The 25,106-nt window shown below is 35.2% G+C and overlaps 1 protein-coding gene across 8 annotated transcripts in view; it reads left to right on the top strand.

The window, feature by feature from the left end:
• The first annotated feature begins 1,560 nt into the window (after positions 1-1,560).
• Positions 1,561-25,106, top strand: part of LOC136825405 (uncharacterized) — a 979,501-nt gene continuing 955,955 nt past the window's right edge. Inside the window, exons 1-3 of one of the 8 annotated variants that reach the window (XM_067081761.1) lie at positions 1,697-1,782; positions 2,891-2,972; positions 3,876-4,270. In XM_067081761.1, the coding sequence (XP_066937862.1) occupies positions 4,181-4,270 (90 nt within the window). In that variant the 5' untranslated portion in view covers positions 1,697-1,782; positions 2,891-2,972; positions 3,876-4,180. Of the gene's footprint in view, positions 1,626-1,696; positions 1,783-2,890; positions 2,973-3,219; positions 4,271-25,106 lie in introns of those variants that run through there. The other 7 variants (XM_067081764.1, XM_067081763.1, XM_067081760.1 and 4 more) reach the window with 7 other exon arrangements.

Below are 25,106 nucleotides of genomic sequence, written 5' to 3'. Positions count from 1 at the left end.
TAGTTTCGTTATATTGCAATACACTCATGTATTTTCTCTTATACGTTATCTTAAACTCAGGCCTCTGTTAATAACATCTAAGCATTGAAGACCAATGTTAATGAACTTATTTACCCCTTCTTCATGTTTACCTAAACAACAACTCTGAAATTTTCAAATTGAGAGTATTTTTTACTTAGCTGTCAAGAGACAGCAATGTCGTTTTTTTATGCAATACTTGGCACAGAATATCTCGATAGATTGGAATGCGTTTCGTACTTGTTGTGGCCTGGCTGTTATTTCTCTCTCTCTCTCTCTCTCTCTCTCTCTCTCTCTCTCTCTCTCTCTCTCTCTCTCTCTCTCTCTCTCACGTTTATACAGCTCTTCAGAACGTTGAAGAACTGTAAGTTTTTGATAAGGTTCTAAGTTATCAATGAAAGCTCTCTCTCTCTCTCTCTCTCTCTCTCTCTCTCTCTCTCTCTCTCTCTCTCTCTCTCTCTCTCTCTCTGTTTGGTGTCAGGGTAACGTTTATACATCTCTTCAGAACGATAAGGAACTGTTAAATGTTCGGTAAGTGTCCCAGATATCAGTGAAAGCTCTTACTATCTCTGTGATATTCTCTCTCTCTCTCTCTCTCTCTCTCTCTCTCTCTCTGTGGAATTATGGTTAGGATAACGTTTATATATCTTTTTAGAACGTTAAGGAACCGTTAAAATTTATGTTCGATAAGTTCTAAGGTATCAGTGGAAGCTCTCTCTCTCTCTCTCTCTCTCTCTCTCTCTCTCTCTTTGTGGAATTATGGTTAGGATAACATTTACACATTTAGTTAAATTATTAAATACTGTCAAACGTTCGATCAGGCTCTCAGGTATCAGTGAAAGCTCTTATACTCTTGGGATAACATTTGTAGGCCTACATTTCCTTAGACCGTTAAGTAAGAGTTAAACGTTCCATAAGGTTCTCAGGTATCAATGAAATCTCATACTATCTGTAATGTCTTTAACAACATCTTTGTCCCCCATAATAAAAAAAGATTTATATAGAAAATGGATAATACAGTCTCTCCGTTTTCTCTCGGGGCACTGGTTGCTTCAAATCGCGCCTGCGGTCTGGTCAGATATTGATCAAAACTGCTCTGCGAACTTTCCTTATCTGACCGAGTTCGTATTTAGGTTGGTATTTATTGGCATTTCAGAAGCGTCCCATAACCTCAAGGACGAGTGAAAAGGGAATCAAGGAGCGTATAGAAGGTGCCGTGGTGTAAACTGCGTGTAATCATCTCGTACGTTGTGGAATTTTGAAACGCTAGTTGGCACTGCGTTTCAGATTGTTTCGTTTTCGTCATGGTGTCCGGGGATTTCCTATATTTACAAGGCTTGTCGTGACTGTTAACTCTTTAGCCATAGATATACCATTTCTTTAAGGTTAATTGCAACGTTTTAACGCACCAGAAGTTAAGGGGAAAAGGTTTTTTTTAAAGCATCCCGAACTCCGAGCGTTTAGAAAACCGAGCGAACCCTTTCCACAAAGCTTCGACCGCGGCGAAGAAAACGGTCTGGTCCGAGCATCGAGACTCCGCGTGCAGTTCAGCTGAGTTAGGACAAGTGTGTACGTGCGTGCGGCCCTGCGTGTGTGTGTGTAAGCCAGTAAGTACGTAAGTACGTAAGTGCGTGCGTGCCTGGGTGCCAATGTGGTGGTCCGGCAGTGCGATCTAACTGACAGCGCGGGTGCTGGCGACGGAGGGATGACGTCTGTCATGTGGTGGGAAGGTGTGATGGCGATGTGTGACTGAGTCAAGTCTCAGTAAGTCCCAGGTAGACCTCCCGAGGACTCCGACGGGATAATTCCTCTAGAGGCTCCTCGTCGTAGTGCGGGGAAAGGGCAGTCAGTAGTCGTACGCGGGTAGGTCTATCTATCTGCACTCTGCTGCTGCTGCTGCTGCTGCACCACCAGCAGGAGGAGAGGAAGGAGAAAAAGAGGAAGAAGAGGCGGAGGAGGTAGTACCAGCAGCGGCGAAAAGTGTGCATTAGTATTCAGGGGATAAAAGTGTAGATAAAAGTGTTTGTAAGGCGGCATTCGCCGAGCTTAATAAAACCAACCCGTGTGTGATGCATTGCAGTTCTTAAGTATATTTAAGCGTTCGTGCCTCTCTGGCGAGTGCCTTCCGAGGATTTAGGTGAAGTCGTCCCCATGATATGGGAACGACTTGGAATATCAATGAACGACTGGGATAGAGTGACTTGACTGATTCGCCTTTTCGCCGACTTTCGGAGGGCGAAAGTCCACACACACCACGGGGTGGAAGTGTCGATATTCCGAGGCTTTTTGTGTGTGTGTGAGAGAGAGAGAGAGAGAGAGAGAGAGAGAGAGAGAGAGAGAGAGAGTGAAGCCCCGTTATTCAGAACGCGCTGTGTTTTTAAAGGGCATAGAATCTTGAAATACTTCTTCGCCTGTTTTATCTCTCGCCGTCTTTGCGAAAGTGTCAAGAAGAAGAAGAGTGTGTTTACATCTTGACGGGAATTGGAGGATCATCAGTTTGTGTACTTTCATGGGATGTTTTTTCTTGTGAATATTGAGAGCAAAACTTTGAAATGTTTCTTGCGTTTTAAATTGTGTTTTACGTTTATGAAAGAATCAGTTTTTTGTTTTTTATTTAATCTATGTCATATCTTTTGAGTGAATAGTGGCTTTATATTAGTTGTAAGTTTGTATTTATTTACAAAGTTATACATCCTTTTACTGTAAGAAAAAATCTTGGTAAAAATTCCTACGATTTGTCGAAAGTAAAAGCTACGGAGAGTTCGCATGTGTATGAAATTCACCTGTGATAACACCTGCACGCCTGTGAAAGAAAGCAGGTGTGTTGAAAATAAGGTCACTCCGATTAATATCGTTATTTTTATCGCTGTAGTGATGTTCCGATTTCTGTGAGGTGGAAAGTATCTGTTAAACCAAAAGCAGAAAGTGGAGTTTTTCAGTGATGTTATGAGATGGTAAATAAATATTTAGTTCTAAATTCTTATGAAAACTGCTTGACTTCTCGACACCAAATTGATAAAAAAGGGATTATTTAAAAAGTTTTTTTATATACCAGAATAGACTGGTCGTTAAAACACACGTGCCTCATTTAAATAGTTCAGAAATTTGCGTACACTGCTGAACAAACACGGTCATATAGTAGTCATATAATTATAAACATATCATTTAGAGTTATTGAAAGTTTTATATGCTACCAAACAGAATAGGAAAATAAAAAAGACAAACACACATACACACTCACATACCTTCTCTCAAACATTTCTCTCACGTTAGCTAACATACATGTTTATAATGAATGTTAAAAAACACTATTGAAATTTATTTTAACACATTCGTAGTCAGCAAATTAATTTGAAAGTAAACATACACTTAATATATAACAAACTTATTTAGACATTTCACATGAAATACTAACAAACACTATACCTGCTATATTCACAGTACACATGTTTATAATTTCATAAAAAATCATTGTAATACTTTAAAAGCGTGAATAAACTTGAACACAAACATGAAAATATGAAGAGAAACAAACATTTGGAAAACAAACACGGAATATAAACACGAAATAGAACATTTTCAAAGCAGACATGGCAGTGGGGAATAAACACAACCACTTATAAAGACACGACAGAAACAAACGCATCACGTTGCATGTTCGTCACACAAACACGACCATTCAGCAACAAATTTGTGACGCCAGTGTAATGTAGCAATAAAAAAATAAATAAATGAATAAATGAATAGGTTGATAGATAAATAAATGAATAAATAAATAGATATATGGATAGATAGATAGATAAATAAAGAAAATAAGAGAGAGAGGGATAGAAGTAAACCCAGTCGTCCTACAACAGAACCGACTTCAGTAGGATGCGTCTGACGATGCCCCTGGCCCAGGTGACGTCATTCAAGGTGGACCTCGAGTTGGACCTCCAAATCGCCTGAAGAAGAAGCAGAAGAAGAAGAAGAAGAGAGAGAGAGAGAGAGTCCTCGCTTATTATGGACAATGCAAGGAACTCGAGCCTTCGGGCTCTCTAGCGCTTAGTGAGAGAGTGTTCAGGGGCTATCTTTCTCTCCCTATCTTTTTCTCTTCTCTCTTTCGTTTATCCTAACGCTGCCGCTGCCGCCCCCGTCGACCTCCCCCGACGCGCCCTACAACATGGTGCGCGTTTTGGTCGTTCTCCGGGGGGGTTACCCCTGGGGGTTTCGGATGCAAGGTGGGGATGATAAGCCTCTGGTCGTCAGTAAGGTAGGTTTCGTTTTTTTAGTTTTTTTTTTATAGTTAAGTTTTACCTGCACACACACACATATACTGTAATATATACATATGTATTTATATATATACGTTTATGTATGTATAAGTATATGTATAGGTGTGTGTATGTGTATGTATGTATGTGTGTTTGTGTAATAGGTTTCGGGTTTTTCGTTTTTTTTTATAGTCAAGTTTAACCTGCACACACATATATATACATATATTTATATATGTTTATATGTGTATAAGTATATGTAGAGGTGTGTGTATGTGTACGTATGCATGTATGCGTGTGTTTGTGTAGTGTGTGCGTGTACCATCACGACACAAACCTGTGTGTTTTTGTGTATATTTACAGGTTCCATCGTGACCGGAAGACCAAATTTCACGCCATGACATAGTTCTGTTCACTTACAGGCTGTCTGTATCACACACACAAAGACTATATGAAAAGAGAGAGAGAGAGAGAGAGAGAGAGAGAGAGAGAGAGAGAGAGAGAGAGAGAGAGAGAGAGAGAGAGAGTTAAAAATGAGTACGTGCCAATTCCAGTATATCTGTGATAAGAAAATCACTCTTTTCATGAGGTGAATTCTTTGAGTCATGTTTTTTTTTATTGTTATTTTTTTTATGCAGTATCTTGTGCCTGTCACGTTAAAACTTTTCTAAGGACGGGATTATCATTCTTAAACTACCCGTCCTTTTCGTAAAAAATGACGGTGATATTCAAGTAATCTGGTAATTGGCTTTACAGTTATGATGTATGACACTTTGTAAGGCTTTATTGTGCTTTGTGTTTTCTTGTGTAAAATCTTGTATTTTTTTTACACAAAAGAGCACATTGCCAAGAGCACATTGCCCAAGGAGTATCCTTGTTACACACAAGACCATGAAATATACCTATATACATTGGATTTTGTATGGAAGCATTAAGTTAAGTATACCTTAGTTTTACCAGACCACTGAGCTGATTAACAGCTCTCCTAGGGCTGGCCCTAATAATGTATGGAAGCATTAATATTAGTTTCGCAGCGTCTTTATAAACATGAGTTTGTTTCATAGTGTCCACTTTCACGTTATAAATAACAGTCACATATTTTATAGTAACTACTATTTTAGGTGCTACAGACAGCAGAGTTTGTTTGATAGTAAATACTGTTGTTGATGTTATAGGCAGACATTAATACAGTATTAGATGTAGGCAGTCAAAACATTGCATATAAGTGGACCTACCTAATTGGATTCAGGATATGTAATTAGCAAAACCCCAATTATTTCAGAACATATGTAATTTCCATTTCAATTTTAGCACGTTAAACCTTAGGTGTTTCGTACGAGTTTCCAACGCGTCTCATTTTGGAATGTAAACAGAACGTTCTGTTGTTATACCATCAAAGTCACCTCTTTGGATTCCTAAGCTACCAAGCAGCTATTTTCCGGCTTAACTATAATTTTAGTTAATTGTCAAAAGCGCAATTGATTCAGAATGTGTACAATTTGGAATTCATTGCTAGCAAGTTAAAGCTTACGTGTTTCGTACAGGTTTCCAACGCGTCCCCCTCTGGTATGACAACGAAATTCTTACCGCCAGTCACAATCGCCTTCATTCTTCTCCTTCCTTTTCTCTCTCTGTCCCCGTTCGAAATTGAGGACATTTTCCATTTTCTCATTGATAATGCAGAGTCCCAGTCACATAACACGTGTGCCACATCAGGTAGCTGCCGCTATAACTGGAAATAGAGCACAGGTGCGCTTGACTTTAGACCAATCATGAGAGAGAGAGAGAGCCAGCTTTCGATACAGGTGTGTAGGGGACGATGTGAGCATTTGATGAGTTCCTTTGGTTCAGTCGTCGATTTACTGTGGTGGAATGTGTTTGATGATATATATATATATATATATATATATATATATATATATATATATATATATATATGTTCTCAATATTCTCAATACTTGAAATTCTGTTTAACAAACGATTTCATACTCTTTCACCAGTCGGCAATTTTTATTCACGATCACATACCAACAGTAATATACATAGGCCTATATATATATATATATATATATATATATATATATATATATATATATATATATATATATATATATATATATATATATATATATATATATATATATATATATATATATATATAATTCAGATTTGATGTGTTACAGTAAATAGAAACTGCAGAGACTGCTGAGAGATTATGAAATCGTTTGTTAGTAATGTTGAAAGTAAATCTCACCTAGAGTAAGATCATAAGAGTAAATAGGAGCCAGGTAAAGGTATTAATGGAAAATGTAATAGATAATAGTAGGATGCGGCAGGTGTGTCACAGTATTTATATGTGACCCAGTTAAGGTTAACATATTATAAAGTCTTGGAAGAGAATGGGAACTGCAGTTGAATTAAGAGTTGGAATGTATGATAGGACTGTTGAGCCAATTCTCCTGTATGGTAATGAAGTGTCATTGTTATAAACAAATGATCATAAACTGAGGGAGATTTAAAGACATTGTTTATGTAGGATATGTGAATTGAAAAGGATGGAAAGAGTGAAAAGGATTTCGTTAGAGAAGGGTGGATCCAGGCATTCTGAAGTGGTCGATGGGCAGGTGAAAATGCGAGTGAAAATATTGATTTTTTAGAAATCTTAGGAAGGCTAAGGTGGGTAGATGTAGGAATTCCTGAGGTAGACGTAGAAATGGCTTAGGTAGATATAGGAATTGCTAAGGTATGTGTAGAAATGGCTGAGGTAGTTGTAGAAGTGGCTTAGGTAGATGTAGAAACTGCTGAGGTAGATGTAGAAATGGCTGAGGTAGAAGTAAGAATTCCTGAGGCAGATGCAAGAATTTCTGAGGTAGATGTAGGAATGGCTAAGGTAGATATAGCAATGGCTAAGGTATGTAGGAATAGCTGGCTAAATCAAGCTGAAGTGGTTTTGTAAGCAAAAGGCCAGGAAATAAATAGCGCAGCTTGTATGAAAGGGCCCTTGCACTATTAATGGGCCTTACGTGTATGACGTGCAAATTAGGTGCTTTTAAATTTCATAGCACAGGTGTGTCATCCTTGAATAAGTATTTAAGACATGAATAGAACAGTTTATATTTGACCAAATGTACACGTAAACGGTCACTATATATATATATATATATATATATATATATATATATATATATATATATATATATATATATATATATATATATATATATATATATATATTAAATAGGCATGATTAAAATAGTTTTGTCAAGCATGATAATTGCATCAGCATTATTAAGCAACTGATAATCATGGTAATGCAATTTTGCCATCAGTGGATTCATATGTTGCTATTACTCATCTTTTCATAGCTATTATACTATCACTGACAGACGTGGTAATTCTAATGTCTTTTGAAGACCCTTATTTTGGTTCATCGTTATTTTCGATAACTGTCAATATCATGTTCCATATTTTACCATTTTTTATAAATTTATTTGCATCCTATTCACTTAATTGTGATCATTGTTTCTCTTTTATATTATTTTGATTATTTTCTCGTTCTTCCATTCATTTCTAATCAGAATGACTGATAGCGAGAAAAAGTCATTAGTCAGTAATAAAATTAATAGCTTATCCAGTTTAGTCTCCCGTGAAGAAAACGGGAATAACCCCATGAAGAAAACGGGAATAACCCTTCGTTTCTCAGGTGTAAAGGTATTCAGGTGTGACCTTGTGCACACCTGTCCGGGATTGCAAACTAGGTGGGAGCACCTTTGCAGTTTCAAAATGAGTCTCGGTCTTACTTGCCTGATTGCATAGCAATGTAGAATTTTTTTTTTTTTTAGTTAGAGTAGGAATTTTTAGACCAAGTGGGCGGTTTGTTAGTGAATAGGTCCGTTTTCTTTCCTTTGGCAACCTTTAGCACCCACTCACTCCCGTTTTCTCTGGTAGATCTTAAGCCCAAATCTATGTCTTTTTCCTTTCTACATTTTTGTGTTTTTTTCCGTTGTCTGTGCTTTGGTATTCACCTACTTCTCCCGTTTTCCCTGTCAGAAATTCCATAGTGCCTCAAACCTTCATGTATTCTCATGAAGTTTTTCAGTTAAGAGATGAGTAATAGATCTAAATGACAGTGGTTTATCGGTACTGCTATCGATGAAAGTATCAGTGCTTAGGATCCAAGCATTGAAAATGTCAGTGCCTTTATTATAGTGGTGATTTTTAAAATGACATTAGTTTAACTGAACTTCAGACTGTGGAAATGACAGTGATGTACTGTCAATGTAATTCCTGATAATGACAGTTCTTAGTTATAGGGCAGACCATGGAAATGACAGTATCGCAGGAGTATTGCAAATGATTGTGTTGTAGAAGGTGATAAATGACAGTGACGGACTCACAGAAAATCACGATAATGACAGTTCCTTACTTATAGTGCAGACCATAGAAATGACAGTGTCGCAGCAGTTTCATAAAAGATTGCGCGTGGACGGTAAAAATGAATGACGAACTGTCATTGCAAATCCTGAAAATGAAAGTGGCCTACTTAAACATCGTACCACGAAAAATGACAGTATCGCACCAACACCGAAACCGATCAAATGGCAGTGATACAGGCAGTCCAAAGAATCGAAACTCATTATCGATAGATGGTGATAGATACCCGATAGATTTCCGATAAACCGTGACGCCGGATATTGGCGCCAATTACTGTCATGCAGGTATCCGCTAAATCTCAACAGAATGGAGGTTTTAATCACAATTTACCCTTTATTTTAGAATATTGGGGTGTTGGTGAAACAGATGTATTTCTCGCTCATGGGCTCGATCGCAAAGCATTGTTTAAAGTGACGTGTTTCTGATTTTTTTTAAGAATATTCGCGAATGAATTTGATCAAGAGTAGGGAATTTAAAGAACATAGGCTGAGTGCTCAGGCAGGGAATAGGGAGAAATGTCATGGATTCTAGGGAGAATTGACGTAAATGTAAGGGGATTATTGTGCAATATAGGGAGAAATCTCTTACATTTCAGGGAAAATCTGACATTTCAGGGGGAAATCTCTCACATTTCTGGGAAAAATCTTACATTTCAGGGAAAAATCTGGCATTCTAGGGAAAAATTTCACATTTCAGGGAAAAATCTGATGTTTCAGTAGGGAAAATCTTACATTTCAGGGGGAAACTTACATTTCAGGGAAAATCTGACACTGTAGGGAAACATTTCACATTTTGGGGGGGAATCTCTTGCATTTCAGGGAAAAATCTGACGTCTCATTAAGGAAAATTTCGTACAGTTCACTGATAGTCTCGTACATTCCAGGGAGGAACTTCATACATTTCAGAATAATTCCGCAGATTTCCGGATAATAAGTCGTACAGTACATTTCTTAGACACATATAATGTAATTCGTACATTTTACGTGAAAATATTATTCAGTTCAGAGACAAATTTCGTATATAATCAGTAAGCAAAGAGAAAGCTTTAGAATTGAATCGAATATAGTATTTAGGCCAAAGGCCAAGCACTAGGACCTATGAGGTCATTCAGCGCTGAAACGGAAATTGACAGGAAAAGGTTTGAAAGGTGTAACAGGAGGAAAACCTCAAAGCAGTTGCACTATGAGTCAATTGTTAGGAGAGGCTGGAAAGAAAGATGGAAGAAAGAGAATATGAGAGGAGGTACAGTAAAAGGAACGAAAAGGGTTGCAGCTAGGGGCCGAATGGACGCTGCAAAGAACCTTAAGTAATGCTTACAGTGCCCCGCATGCGGCGTGAGAGAAAGCTTTAGTTGTCGTATTATGTAGAAAATGTCAGGATTCATAATCATATCATTATTGAAGTTTTTAATAATAGACTGAGGTGCGTAAATATATCTTCTAAATAAAGTTTTTGATAATCGATAAAGGAATGAAGTAATAAGATATTTCTTAATAATTGTATTATCTTCATTTGCTTGATTCTTATGTCAAGAAGAAAGCGTCGCTAAGTCTTGCTTAAACCTTCGTCTGGATTTGTTAATGTTAGACTGGTTATCTGAGTTTGGAAGAAGGCCTTGTAATTCTGCCTATGCATAAATTCAAAACTAGTGGCTCTCTCTCTCTCTCTCTCTCTCTCTCTCTCTCTCTCTCTCTCTCTCTCTCTCTCTCTCTCATTCAGTACATGCGACAGTAAATTTACCTTATTCGCTGGTTGCCACACTTGAATTCTTCTCTCTCTCTCTCTCTCTCTCTCTCTCTCTCTCTCTCTCTCTCTCAGACTCTCTCTCTCTCTCTAAAAAGTACTCATAAATTTATCTTATTTGGTGGTTATACCAAGCCTACACTTGAATTACTCTCTCTCTCTCTCTCTCTCTCTCTCTCTCTCTCTCTCTCTCTCTCTCTCTCTCTCTCTCTCTCTTATCCTCAATAAACTTTCAGTACATGAGAGCATATAATAAAAACACTCATAAAATTATTATATTTGCTGGCTATACGAAAGCCACACTTAAATTACTCTCTCTCTCTCTCTCTCTCTCTCTCTCTCTCTCTCTCTCTCTCTCTCTCTCTCTCTCTTAGTACCATCCCTTACCCAAGCAATTAAGACGAGCAGAATTTATCGTGGCAAACCAGTCTTGCAGGTTGGTGGTCGCGGAGAGCAATAAATTGATTTTATTATTAATCATCTTTCTGAGTTAGTGTCTTTTTTTGCTAATAGATGGCGACTCCATCTCTCGAAATTAGTGTCTTTTTTTCCTAATAGATGGCGACTCCTCCTCACTTTAGAATTAATCTTTTGGTAGGTAGTTTAATTGAGTTTTTAAGGCCGTGCGATTTAGTTCGGTTTAATTTTTTTGAAAAACTTCTGTAATGGACTTGTTGCCAAGTTTTCTGAAGCTCTTTAAAGTTATATCATCAGTTATGAAAGTAATAAGATATGTATTTTACATATTATGGAAGTTTTTAACCCTTTGATAGTGCGTTGTTATTTCAAGGTGAAATCAGCTAAAGCTGAATTATCTAAAAGCTTAATTTTTAAGTTTTATGTAGACGTGAATACTAAATTTACTTATTGTGGTTTTGTATAGTATATGTGTAAGCTGATAGTTTAAGCTTTATATGGATGTAGTTCTATATACAATGTATGATTTCATAAAAGTATATTTTTACATGGAGTAAGCTGATTATATTATAGTTTCATAGAAATTTATAATTTTCAAAAAGTAAAAAGAAAAAAATTATAGAGGGGGAGTGTGAAAATTATGGAAAATCAGAGGCAGGAATGAAGTTCCAGAGCTAGGCAAAAGAGGGCATTTATAAAACGCAGCTATTCTGAACCTTGCAACAGATCTTTAGAGTCAGGTGTGAGTAACAGCAGGTCGCAACGAGAGAGAGAGAGAGAGAGAGAGAGAGAGAGAGAGAGAGAGAGAGAGAGAGAGAGAGAGAGAGATATCTGGAAAGTTTATCTTATCAGTCTATCTAGATAGACTAACAGATATTCATGACCAATAAAAGAGAGAGAGAGAGAGAGAGAGAGAGAGAGAATTTAGATAGACTAACAAATATTCATGACCAATAAAGAGAGAGAGAGAGAGAGAGAGAGAGAGAGAGAGAGAGATTTAGATAGACTAACAAATATTCATGACCAATAAAGAGAGAGAGAGAGAGAGAGAGAGAGAGAGAGAGAGAGAGAGAGAGAATTTAGATAGCCTAACAGATTTTCATGACCAATAGAGAGAGAGAGAGAGAGAGAGAGAGAGAGAGAGAGAGAGAGAGATCTGAGCGAGAGAGAATGGGGGGGGGATATCTGGAAATTCTACCATATCAATCTGTTTAGATAGACTAACAGATATTCATGACCAATAAAGAGAGAGAGAGAGAGAGAGAGAGAGAGAGAGAGAGAGAGAGAGAGAGAGAGAGAGAGAGAGAGAATGGGGATATTGAAATTACCATATCAATCTGTTTAGATAGACTAACAGATATTCATGACCAATCGAGAGAGAATGGGGGGATATCTGGAAATTCTACTATATCAATCTGTTTAGATAGACTGACAGAAAGAATTCCATGACCTCTAAACAGAGAGAGAGAGAGAGAGAGAGAGAGAGAGAGAGAGAGAGAGAGAGAGAGAGAGAGAACAAGAACACACAGGACCGCCGTTCTCAGTAGGGGCCTGGGAGCGGTGCTTTCATCTTGTTCTTAATGAACGGTGCTTGATGAATGAAAATAACACCCCAGGGAAGAGCATCAATAAAAAAAAAGAAGAAGAAGTAGAGGAGGAGGAGGAGGAGGAGGAGGAGGAGGAGGAGGAGGAGGAGGAGGAGGAGGAGGAGGAGGAGGAGGAGGAGGAGGAGCTAATTGCAATGTCGGGCACACGTTCACTTGCTTATAAGGGCTCGGAGACTTGTAGGTAATGTTTAACAAGAAGACGGGGTCGCTAAATCTGACAGGAATACGAGGCTCTCTTGTGCTTGTATCCCCTGGTGTATCAACTTGGTATCCCCCAGTCCACAGAAGACGATGCCGCCGTCCTCGGTAGATTGTATCCCGCTTTGGCGTTATCGATACCTTCAAGATTTGCTTTTTTTTTTTTTTTTTTTGACTGGTTAGAAGATCATTCTCACTGCCACAGTGTTTTATTGTTCTTATTTAATGTTTGTTTCAGTAGGATGTATGTTTGGGTTCGGGTTTGTACCGGGTGTTTGTGTACATTTCCTTTTTTACGTTTGTGTGATCTAATCTCGTGCTTGCAATACAAAATTAAGTTTGTTGTGGATTGAGGAAAAAGCAAAACCATTTTCCAAAGATGGTCGTTTAGCTGTGACTGTCGAGACGCTTGTGTGTTTGTGCGTGCATGCGCGTTGCATTCATTTGCATGTGCGTAGACGTCGGTATGTTTGTGTCTTGTGTGTGACCATGATAACGTAGCTTGTTGTACAAACAGTTGAACAGTTTTCAAATGATAAGACAATGAAGGAACATCTCTTGAATATTTCTTGGTCTGGGAGGTTTAAGATACGTTAATGCGTGTGCTTGTTCATTTGCTTGTTTGCATGAATTGTCTGTCCGTCCACACTTTTTCTGTCCGCCCTCAGATCTTAGAAACTACTGAGGCTAGAGGGCTGCAAATTGTTATGTTGATCATCCACCCTCCAATCATCAAACATACCAAATTGCAGCCCTCTAGCCTCGGTAGTTTTTATTTTATTCAAGATTGAAGTTAGCCATGGTCGTGTGTCTTGCACCGCTATAGGTGCCAACAACGCAGACCACCACCGGGCCGTTGTTAAAGTTTCATGGGCCGCAGCTGAGAGTTTCATACAGCATTATACGCTGTACAGAAAATGCCTTCAAACACTTTTATAAGTCGGAAAATGCAGGAACAGTTTTAGAAGTGGATTTCAAAAGTAGTATGTATTGCTTTGGCAGTGGTGTGTGTGTGTGTGTGTGTGTGTATGACTGAATTAATCATATGTTAATTTATTTGTGTCCCATAAAAAGTTGCGAAAAAACTCAGAAAGGAAAACTTTAATCAATGTTAGAAATAAACTTATGGAAGACAAAACAACAATGGCATTAAATTCTGACGAAAAAAAAAATTCAACACAAATTCGATTTGGTAAGTAGCCGACACCCGTTTTAGAGAGAGAGAGAGAGAGAGAGAGAGAGAGAGAGAGAGAGAGAGAGAGAGAGAAGGGGATGAGAAAATAATTCAAGTATGGCTTTGGTAAAACCAGCAAATTAAATGAATTTACTGGTAATCTTATTAAGATCAAAGTACTGAGAGAGAGAGAGAGAGAGAGAGAGAGAGAGAGAGAGAGAGAGAGAGAGAGAGAGAGAGAGAGAGAGAGAATAATTCAAGTGTAGCTTAACATGAACAGTAAATAGGATCAATTTATGAGTACTTTTACTAAGATCACATCCATGTATAGAAAGAGAGAGAGAGAGAGAGAGAGAGAGAGAGAGAGAGAGAGAGAGAGAGAGAGAGAGAGAGCAAGTAAGTACGAAAAGAGAAGCGAAGCGACTCAATCTCAATATGACCCAAGGTCAGGTGACCTTTCTCTGAACTTCTTCAGTATATTCTTCGCTAACTTAGCCTCAAACGATGTTTGTGTTTCGGGCGATGGAGGTACTGGAGAAAGTGATTGAGAAAGTTTCGAAAATACTGTTGAAAGTGATTGGGAAAGTTTCATAGAGAACTTTCCCAGTAGTCGTTATTGTCATGTTACTGCGACTGCATTAACAATAATAATCGCTATTATTATTACTGTTGTTATTATAATAATAATAATAATAATAATAATAATAATAATAATAATAATAATAATAATAATAATATAATAATGGATTAACGCAAATCTGTGGATAAACAGTATTTAAGAGGGATAGAATGATTCAGCTTACGAGATTGTTATTATTATTATTGCCATTGTTGTTGTTTTATTAGATATAATAATAATAATAATAATAATAATAATAATAATAATAATAATAATAATAATAATAATAATAATAATAATATTGGACTGACGATAATCTTCTAAGGATAAAAAACTAAAAAATGTCTCAGAGGGACAGACTGATTTGACTTCGGAAATTCAGACTGTCAAGCCAAGCACTAGGCCACTTCCGGCCATTCAGCGCTCAAGACAGTAGCAAAAGGGTGTTTGAGTGGTTGGACAGATGGTTCATATGTCCCAAATAGAAGAAATAGTGTCCAAGATGGTTCATATAAAGTCCCAATTGGAAGAAATAGTATCCCTGATGGTTCATATAATGTCCCAAATTGAAGAAATACTGTCCCAGATGGAAGAAAGTGCCCCAAATTGAAGAAATAGTGTCCCAGATGGTTCATATAGTGTCCCAAATTGAAGAAATAGCGTCCCAGATGTAAGAAAGTGCACTATATTGAAGTAAAAGTGCCCCAGACGGAAGAAAGTGATCTAAATTGAATAAATAGTGTCCCAGATGGAAAAAAGTGCCCCAAGTGAAGAAATAGTGTCCCAGGTGGAAGAAAGTGCCCCAAATTGAAGAAATAGTGTCCCAGATGGTTCATATAGTGTCCCAAATTGAAGAAATAGCGTCCCAGATGTAAGAAAGTGCACCATATTGAAGTAAAAGTGCCCCAGACGGAAGAAAGTGATCTAAATTGAATAAATAGTGTCCCAGATGGAAGAAAGTGCCCCAGATTGAAGAAATAGTGTCCCAGGTGGAAGAAAGTGCTCCAATTTGAAGAAATAGTGTCCCAGATGGAAGAAAGTGCCCCAAATTGAAGAAAGAGTGTCCCAGATGGGAGGAAGTGCCCCAAATTGAAGAAATAGTGCCCCAGATGGAAGAAAGTGCCCCAAATTGAAGAAATAGTGTCCCAGATGGAAGAAAGTGCCCCAAATTGAAGAAATAGTGTCCCAGATGGAAGAAAGTGCCCCAAATTGAAGAAAGAGTGTCCCAGATGGAAGAAAGTGCCCCAAATTGAAGAAACAGTGTCCCAGATGGGAGGAAGTGCCCCAAACTGAAGAAATAGTGCCCCAGATGGCTCATATAATGTCCCAGTTGCAAAGAATAGTCTCAGAAAGATAAAAAAAAAATGCTTCTCTGAAGACTGAAATTAATTGAAGACATAAAAACACGGTTTATATGTCCTAAACTTAATAAAGATAAAAACAAGGATTTTATGTCATAGAAATTGACTTGTCTCCTGAGGTGATGCCATTGTCTATCTCATGCAAATATTCATAAGCAATTGCGGTCACAAATCATTCCCGGCGTTTAGGCCTATCCAATATTCCTGATAAATTGTGACGGGCGGACCTTTAGGCCTGTCGACTTGGGGGACATTGGCGCGCGTGCGCGTGCATTAATAATCTGGAGTTATTGGTTTTATTTATGTACTGTTTTTGTTTGCTTAACTGAGTTGCCTATCAATGCTTTCTTATGTTTGATCTGAATATCAATTTGTTTGAATAATTTCTTGCTTTATTTAATCATATTTTATTGATTTATGGTTTCATATTATTGCTTATTTGTTTACTTAATTTACTTAAATCAACAAATTTGCGTTTGTGATTCTTTCTGGGATAATAATAGCTTTAGATGCTTAAAAGTAATACACATAGGCACAAAACTATGATGAAACACATGTTTAAAATAAAAAGATCCATTGAATGACAACATAAGAGCCGGAATCAAGTTGGTCTTAAGCCGTAAACATATATTTGCGCGTATTAAGCTTAGATGTGATTTGAGTAGTCTTAAATAGTAAGGAGGAATTAGGTTACTTTTAATTACTTGAAAGGATATACGGTATAATTTAGTAGTTTTAAATACATGAGAATTAGGTAACTTTATGATTTTTTGGAAGGTTATATAATTTAAATATAGATACATTATTGTGAAATTATTTTTTAATGGTAAAGAAACTTAAAAAGAAAATTGATATTTCCTTAGGTCTTCATAAGGCTCAGTTTTAATGCAAGGGATCCTCCTCCTCCTCCTCCTCCTCCTCCTCCTCCTCCTCCTCCTCCTCCTCCTCCTCCTCCTCCTCCTCCTCCTCCTCCTCCTCCTCACCGTCCCTAAGATCTCATCCCCTCTCCCCCCTTATTACTCCCCTCCCCTTACCCTCTACCTCCTGTGTACATCCCCCAACAACCCCCCACCAACCCCTCGAGTCCCAGAGAGATGCCACAGGGCAAGGATTGTTGTACAGCGTAAACAGACAGACAAACAACAAACAAACAAAACAAACAAACACAAAGAAAGAAACCTATAAATGAATTATTTTTAAATAAATGAATAAATTGATATATAGATTAAATAGATAAATAAATTGAATAGATATATAGATTAAATAAATAAATAAATTGAATAGATATACAGCTTAAATAAATATATTAAATAAACAAATAAATAAACAAAGAAAGTAAACAAAACAAACAGGACACATTATTTAGAATGTTTATGAAACCGAGGGCAAAGTGGACTGCGTCAGAGGCTAAATAATTTCATCATAATTAATAATGATTTATTTGTTTACAGATTCAAATGTTTTCACGGAACGGAAAATAAAGTGTTGGTTTTTTTACTTCACAAAATGGTCAGCTTTGTCTGTTAAATGAGTAATTGCTTTGTTATTTAATATTCAAAAGGTGGGCGATTTGAAATGTTAAATAAGAGCGTGCGTAAAATACTCGCGTCATACGGGACGTTGTCTCGATGCATTTTTTCATTATTTTGAACGTTCGGGTTTTGGCCGTCGTATATTTTATACGTACGCAGATGCGTCTATATCTGGATCTATATCTGTCTGTCTTTCTGTCAGTATGTATCTATACATACATACATACATACATATTTGTATGTATGTATATATATATATATATATGTATAATATATATATATATATATATATATATATGTGTGTGTGTGTGTGTGTGTGTGTGTGTGTGTGTATGTATGTATGACTGAATTACGAAAATGTTGAACGTGATGAATTATATGAATAAAGACAAAATCAACGAAGGAAAGAGAAACACTGGAGTGCTGCGAGGCCTTTCGACTGTCGTCCTTTACTTAGCAGACTGTATGCGTGTTTATGCATATGTATGTATATATTCATTATATATGTATATATAATGAATATATATGCAATTCAACTGAATTGCATTTTTCTGTCATTCTTTTCAGTCATATTTCCAGCAGGAAAATAATAATAATAATAATAATAATAATAATAATAATAATAATAATAATAATAATAATAACTGCAAATGGTTACATCATTTAGGCCTACTAAGATCACCACGCGTCTCGCCCTGCTAAATTATGACCCATTTAGTTACATAATTAGTTAAACAGCCTAATAGGCAGGTAATTAGCGAACGGAGAGAATTACAATTTAACCGCGTTGAATTTAAACTAAGGGATGATGGCGGATAATTGTATGATAATACCTAATTGAAGGTTGCTAACTTTGCACTTAGCGTATAATATTACCCGTCAACCTAGGAAAACTAATTATCGTCTTTCTGTCCCGAAACAGTAGCCTGATTTTTTTTTTTTTTTTTTTTCAGGCAGGTACTTCGTAAACTTCATATACTCGAGAATCAAAAGGTTTGTTTGGTTCTTAATATTCACAGGTTGTGGAATTCTCCCCTTTCCTCGGTAATTCATGAATTATTTTTGTTTCATAGGGTGCTTTTATAGCTTGGTATGGTACCGGTATGGTGAGTGGGAATAATTTTTATTTGATAATTTATTATTAACTGCCGTTAATAATGAATTATTGGCGGTATTGATCATTATTATTTGATAATTACGATTTTTGAGATAGAGGAATAATGGTTAAATAATTTTTATATTGATAATCATTATTCGATAATTACGATTTTTCAGAAAAAGGAAAAAGAGACTCGCTTATTTTTATGATATTAATAATCATTATTTGATAATTACGATTCTCCTGAAAGAGAAAAAATGATTAGACTGTTTTGATAACATTAATAATCATTATTTGATAATTACCAGTCTCCAGAACAGAACAAAATGATTCGATTATTTTGACAACATTAATATTTGTCATTTCATAATTACGATTCTCCAGAAAGAGGAAGAAATGTTAGATTATTTTTATAACATTAATAATCATTATTTGATTAATTACGATTCTTCAGAGATAGAAAAAAAATTATTGGATTATTTTTATAGCTAACATTTATCATTTGATAATTACGATTTTTCAGAAAGAGAAAAAAAGGTTAGATTATTTTTATGACATTAATAATCATCATTTGATAATTACGATTCTCCAGGAAGAGAAAAAATGACTAGATTATTTTGATAACATTAATATTTATCATTTGATAATCACCTGCTCTTCAGAGAGGGAAGAAACAGATGAGAATATTTATTCGAATATTTATTCTTTATTTATTCTAATATTTATTCCTATGAAAAAAGCCACGATAAAAATGATATTAATTACCGTGTTATTTTTAATTACAAGCTGAAACTTAATTAATATATTCTTATTGTATTCAGTTATTTGTTAAGATGGAGAGAATTTACCGGCGGCTACATCGCAATAAAACTGTATTTCATTTTGTAATGGAAATATTTTAATCAAATCTTAACTATATATGTAATTAATTGTTCACAGAAAAATCAATATTTTGAGAGGAAGCGAAATTGCTTAATGAAAAACTAATCAAATTAAGCAAAGCCTAAGGGGTAGAGGAAAAATTGGATATAAACTACGCAATAAAAAAACTCATAAAATAAAAAACTTTTACTTGGCCTCAAAATTAAAAAAAAAATGAAAAAAAAAAAAAACTTAAAATGATAAAACAAATAAAAAATTTTCACTTGGCTTTCAAAGGAAAAAAAATAAAATGTAAAACTAATTTAAAAACTTTCACTTGAATTTCAAAGGAAAAAAGTAATAATATAAAAAAAAAACATTCACTTGGCTTTCAAAGAAAAAATGATAGAAACAAAAAAACATTCACTTGGCTTTCAAAGAAAAAAAAATGGTAGCAAAACAAATAAAAAAGTTTCACTCAGCTTTCAAAGGAAAAGAATAAAAAACCTTCACTTGGCTTCAAAAGTAAAAAAAAGATAACATATAACAAATAAAAAACATTCACTTGGCTTGCAAAGGTAAAAAAATAACATAAAACAAATTAACAAAATTTTTCACTTGTCTTTCAAAGGAAAAATTATGATAATATAAAACAAATAAAAAACTTTCACATGGGTTTCAAATAAAAAAAAATAACATAAAACAAATAAAAAACTTCACTTGGCTTTCGAAGGAAAAAAATTATTACATAAAACAAATAAAAAACTTTCACTTGGTTTTCAGATGAAAAAAGTGATAATATAAAACAAATTAAAAAAAAACATTCACTTGGCTTTCAAAGGAAAAAAAAATATAACAGAAAACAAATAAAAAACTTTCACTCGGGTTTCAAAGGAAAAGAATAATATATAGTATAAAAAAAACCTCAGTAAGTTTCAAAATACGACGCTCGTTTAAAAAACGCTGCTTTCTTTGATCAAATCAGATTGAAAACATTTGGAGTACCTTTTGACTTCAAAGTGCTTGCGTGTGCTTGTAGCGGAATACTTCTCGTTTATTTTCGCTCGCCAGTAACGACTGATTCTTTTTTGGCAAGCCTTCAGATGTCGGCAGCAGAAGAATTTCCTTTTTTTTTCATTCTTGAGTCGAAACAAACGTGGTGTAAGACTCTGGGGTTACTGGGTTCGTGAGAGTGATAATAATAATAATAATAATAATAATAATAATAATAATAATAATAATAATAATAATAATAATTGTTATTATTATATTATTATTATTATATTATTATTAGTATTAGTATTATTATTACTGATAGGAAATTAACGACCAATCACGTTCCATTTGATTAATAATAATAATAATAATAATAATAATAATAATAATAATAATTATATATTAATAATAATTATTATTATTATTATTATTATTATTATTATTATTATCAAATGATTGTAATAAATGATTGTAATAATAATAAAAATGATTATTATTATTATTATTATTATTATTATTATTATTATTATTAAATGGAACGTGATTGGTCGTCAATTTCTTGTCAATAACAGCAAGACTCATTATGTGAAATCTATGTTTAAATAATTTCCTGAAACATAAAAGAGAGAAAGAGAGAATTACTATTAATGATTTTATCAATTTATCATTCTTTACACTCAAACCTCATACAGATAAATGAGAGAGAGAGAGAGAGAGAGAGAGAGAGAGAGAGAGAGAGAGAGAGAGAGAGAGAGAGTGTTCCATTCACGCAAATATTGACAGCATAATTCAAAAGACAAGATTAGTCCCCATTTGAAGATTAAGACGGATCCAACTTCTTCCGTCTATTGCTATTCTCTGTCTATTGCCATTCTCCCCTCCCCTATTTTATCCCTTCCCCCTTTCCATTCTTCCTCCAACCAATCAGTCATCATTATCTCCCTCTCCCTACTGGGGAAACCGTGCATTATTCAATTGTCCTTACCCCCTTTCATTTGCGAGACCGGTCATTACTCCCCGTTTTCTTTTTCGGTATCTTCCCGTTTTCTGTTGCCTTTCCCCTCGGTGCCAGTGGCTGATTATTGGTTTATCTCTTCATTATCTTCTTCCTTCCCCTTTTGGTCATACGTCTTCTGCTCCTCCTCCTCCTCCTCCTCCTCCTCCTCCTTTTGTAGTTACTTACCAGATCCTTGCTTATGAGGGATGTCACGCGACCAGGATGGTCAGTCTATGCCTGACAGACTTCGAGTGCCATTCAGTATTCTTCCATTCTCTCTCTCTCTCTCTCTCTCTCTCTCTCTCTCTCTCTCTGACTTCAGCGGAGTGAGACCCGTTTTATTCAATGATTTTTTTCTAGGTAACACAAACGTTTACATTTTTCCTCTCTCTCTCTCTCTCTCTCTCTCTCTGAAGAAGTGAGACCTGTTTCATTCAATGATTTATTCAAGATAATAAGTTTAATTTTTTATTCTCTCTCTCTCTCTCTCTCTCTCTCTCTCTCTCTCTCTCTCTCTCTCCCTTAGGATTTGAGATAATGTAATTCTATGATTTGTTTAAGATACTACGACGATTTTAAAATTTTTCATTCTCTCTCTCTCTCTCTCTCTCTCTCTCTCTCTCTCAGGTCGGGATAGTTTAAGATTCTTAAAGATTCTGCAAACACAATAAAACAAATATTCTCTCTCTCTCTCTCTCTCTCTCTCTCTCTCTCTCTCTCTCTCTCTCTCTCTCTCTCTCAAAAAAGCTTACAACTTTCACAACTTTAACACATTACACACCACGAACCCAACCCCATCGAAACATCTCGCGCATGCGCACCAGCCCATCAATTTACCCCTTACCAAAAAGAACCCAGATCTCAGAAGGCACTCCACTCCTGCCGATGTAATTTATACCTTGACGCCCTCGTATCCGATTACACCTGGGCCCTTGCAATTCCCGACGAATCTCGGGTAAATCCAGCGACACTCAGGATGTATTTGCAACGGCATCAGATGGCGGGGTTCTCGTTATTTGCAGCGGAATCAGATGGCGGAGGTCTCGTTTCAGTGCAACGGAGTCCCAAGCATTTGATGGTGGCGGTGGGGGAGTTTTGTCACCGTTGCTTGACGAAAGTGCTTTTGGGTCCTGGTTGTGGGAGGTCATGTGATTGGATTGTGCTTGATTTTTTTGGTTTTTCAGTTTGTGTGGGGATTTTTGATGTATGTGTGTGTGTATGTATGGATTTATTTATTTATTTATTTATCTATTTATCTATTTTATTTATTTAGATATTAAGTTAATTTAGCTATTTTATTTATATATATACACACACACATATATATATATATATATATATATATATATATATATATATATATATATATATATATTTATTTGTGTATTTATTGACCTATTTATATATTTATTTGCTTTAACAAACACTAACAGAAACTATTAAGTGGACTGGGTTCTTTCTTTTGGAAAGTAATAAGATTAGACTCTATTTTCATTTGTTGTTTTATTTTTTTTATTAATTTTTTTTTTTTTAAACACAAATTCACTTATTGTACCAAACTTATGTACACAGTTTGCATCGAAACATTGCTTATGCCGTTATTTGCATAAACATTGATTTATTTATTTAAATAAATATAATCCCTAACTTCACGATTATTAAAATATTCTCTTCATATGACACCAGATTACAGAGACTATATTTCCCTTATCAAGACATTACATAAATCCAGATCTTGGTTTTAAATCGTTCCTGTAATGTTGACTGTCAAAACTCCCTATTTAAGTGCGGTGAATTTCTCCCAGAAACGTTTTCTGGAAGAGCACAGTTTGCCGAATCATCCCAGTTTTGTCAGTCTCGTCAAAACGATGAATTCCGGAGAACCAGTTCATTCCCGTGTTCGGCGATTTTTGAGACTGAATGAATACGCTGATTTGACTCGGAGTGGGTAAGCGAATTATTTCCATTTAATCTTTGCTGATGGTACATTCGCTCTGGTGTACCTGTTTATAAAAATAAAATTAAGGTAATAGAAGAGGGGGGAACTAGGGAAGGTATTTGCCTTACTGGAGAGTGGATGAAGGTACCTTCATCCTGTATGCTTATTTATGGAGGTACCTTCATCTTGTATGCTTATTTATGGAGTTATCTTCATTTTGCATACGTTTTCTGGGGGTAGCTTCATTTTGTATATTTATTTGTGGAGATACCTTCATTCTGCTTAGTTATTTATGGAGGTACCTTCATTGTATGCTTATTTATGGAGGTACCTTCATTCTGCATGCTTAATTATGTAGGTGTCTTCATTCTACATATTTACTTATTGAAGTACCTTCATTCTGTATACTTATTTATGAAGGCACCTTCATTCCGTATACTTATTTATGAAGGTATTCATTCTATATATATTTATGAATATATATATATATATATATATATATATATGAATATATATACTCTAGACATTTGTTTATATGAACCTTTTATGCATACTTGTTTTTAGAGGTACTGCTATTCTGTATACTTTATCAATGAAGGTCCCTTCATTCCTTGTCCTTACTTATGGAGGTACTTCCATTAGTACTGGGAGCAATACACACTCGCGCACAAACACACACACACACACACATATATATATATATATATATATATATATATATATATATATATATATATATATATAAATATTTATAATGTATATATATATATATATATACATACATACATACATATTCATACATACATACATTCATACATACATACATACATACATACATACATACACATTCATGCATCTACCTTTGCATTTATCTACGGCACCCCATAGGCCCTAGCTTATCCGCAGTCGCGTGCAACTACCTGACAGTTTAATGGTTCCTACCGAAAATATCTAAACTGCCGTGGTCTCTCCGTATAGGAAGGACTCACGAAAGCAGTCGGTAAGTACCTTCTACCTTCCCTTAAAGTCTTAAGTCACTACCTTTATGGGAAGTCCATATATATATATATATATATATATATATATATATATATATATATATATATATATATATATATATATATATATATAAATTGCGTGTATTGATTTAGTGGTGCGGAAGAGGACAGTGATAAGAGGAAGTATAAGAGGAGAGACAGATAGACAGATAGACAGATTGACAGATAGAGAGACTTACAGTAGGGAGAATGTATGTATGTATGTATGTATGTATATATGTATGTATGTATACAGTATATATATTGGCCTATATATAAACATGTATATATATATTATATATATAATTTAATATATTTCTGTAATATTCGTTCGTCTATAATAATAATTTCTGTTAATAATAATAATAATAATAATAATAATAATAATAATAATAATAATAATAAAACATTAAAACACTAAACTGCTACTACTAATAATAATAATGATAATAATAATGCTGTGAGTAATCAGTTGAAAAATAAAAATGTTAAACTTAATAATTATTATTTATTACTAAGGTCAGTTAATAATAATAATAATAATAATAATAATAATAATAATAATAATAATAATAATAATAATAATAATAATGACAAAAAGTAAAAAGTCTCATAAATATAAAAAAGTAAAATCATTCCTCCCATCTCTTAATCAAATTCAGTTCTTTACAGCCCTCAAAAAAAAAAAGTTCTGCCTGCGAACAGCAATTCTCAATATTGCAAACGACATGTTCCAGGATTAGGGAATGAAAGGAATTCCTGTCTGTTAATAAATAATCTCTCTCACTCTCTGAAGTCTGCGACGTCTGAACGATCCCGGG

The sequence above is a fragment of the Macrobrachium rosenbergii genome, chromosome 37 (assembly GCF_040412425.1).
Source record: "Macrobrachium rosenbergii isolate ZJJX-2024 chromosome 37, ASM4041242v1, whole genome shotgun sequence".
NCBI lineage: Eukaryota > Metazoa > Arthropoda > Malacostraca > Decapoda > Palaemonidae > Macrobrachium > Macrobrachium rosenbergii.
Note: the sequence above shows the minus strand (reverse complement) of the source record. Positions and strands in the feature narration are given on the sequence as shown.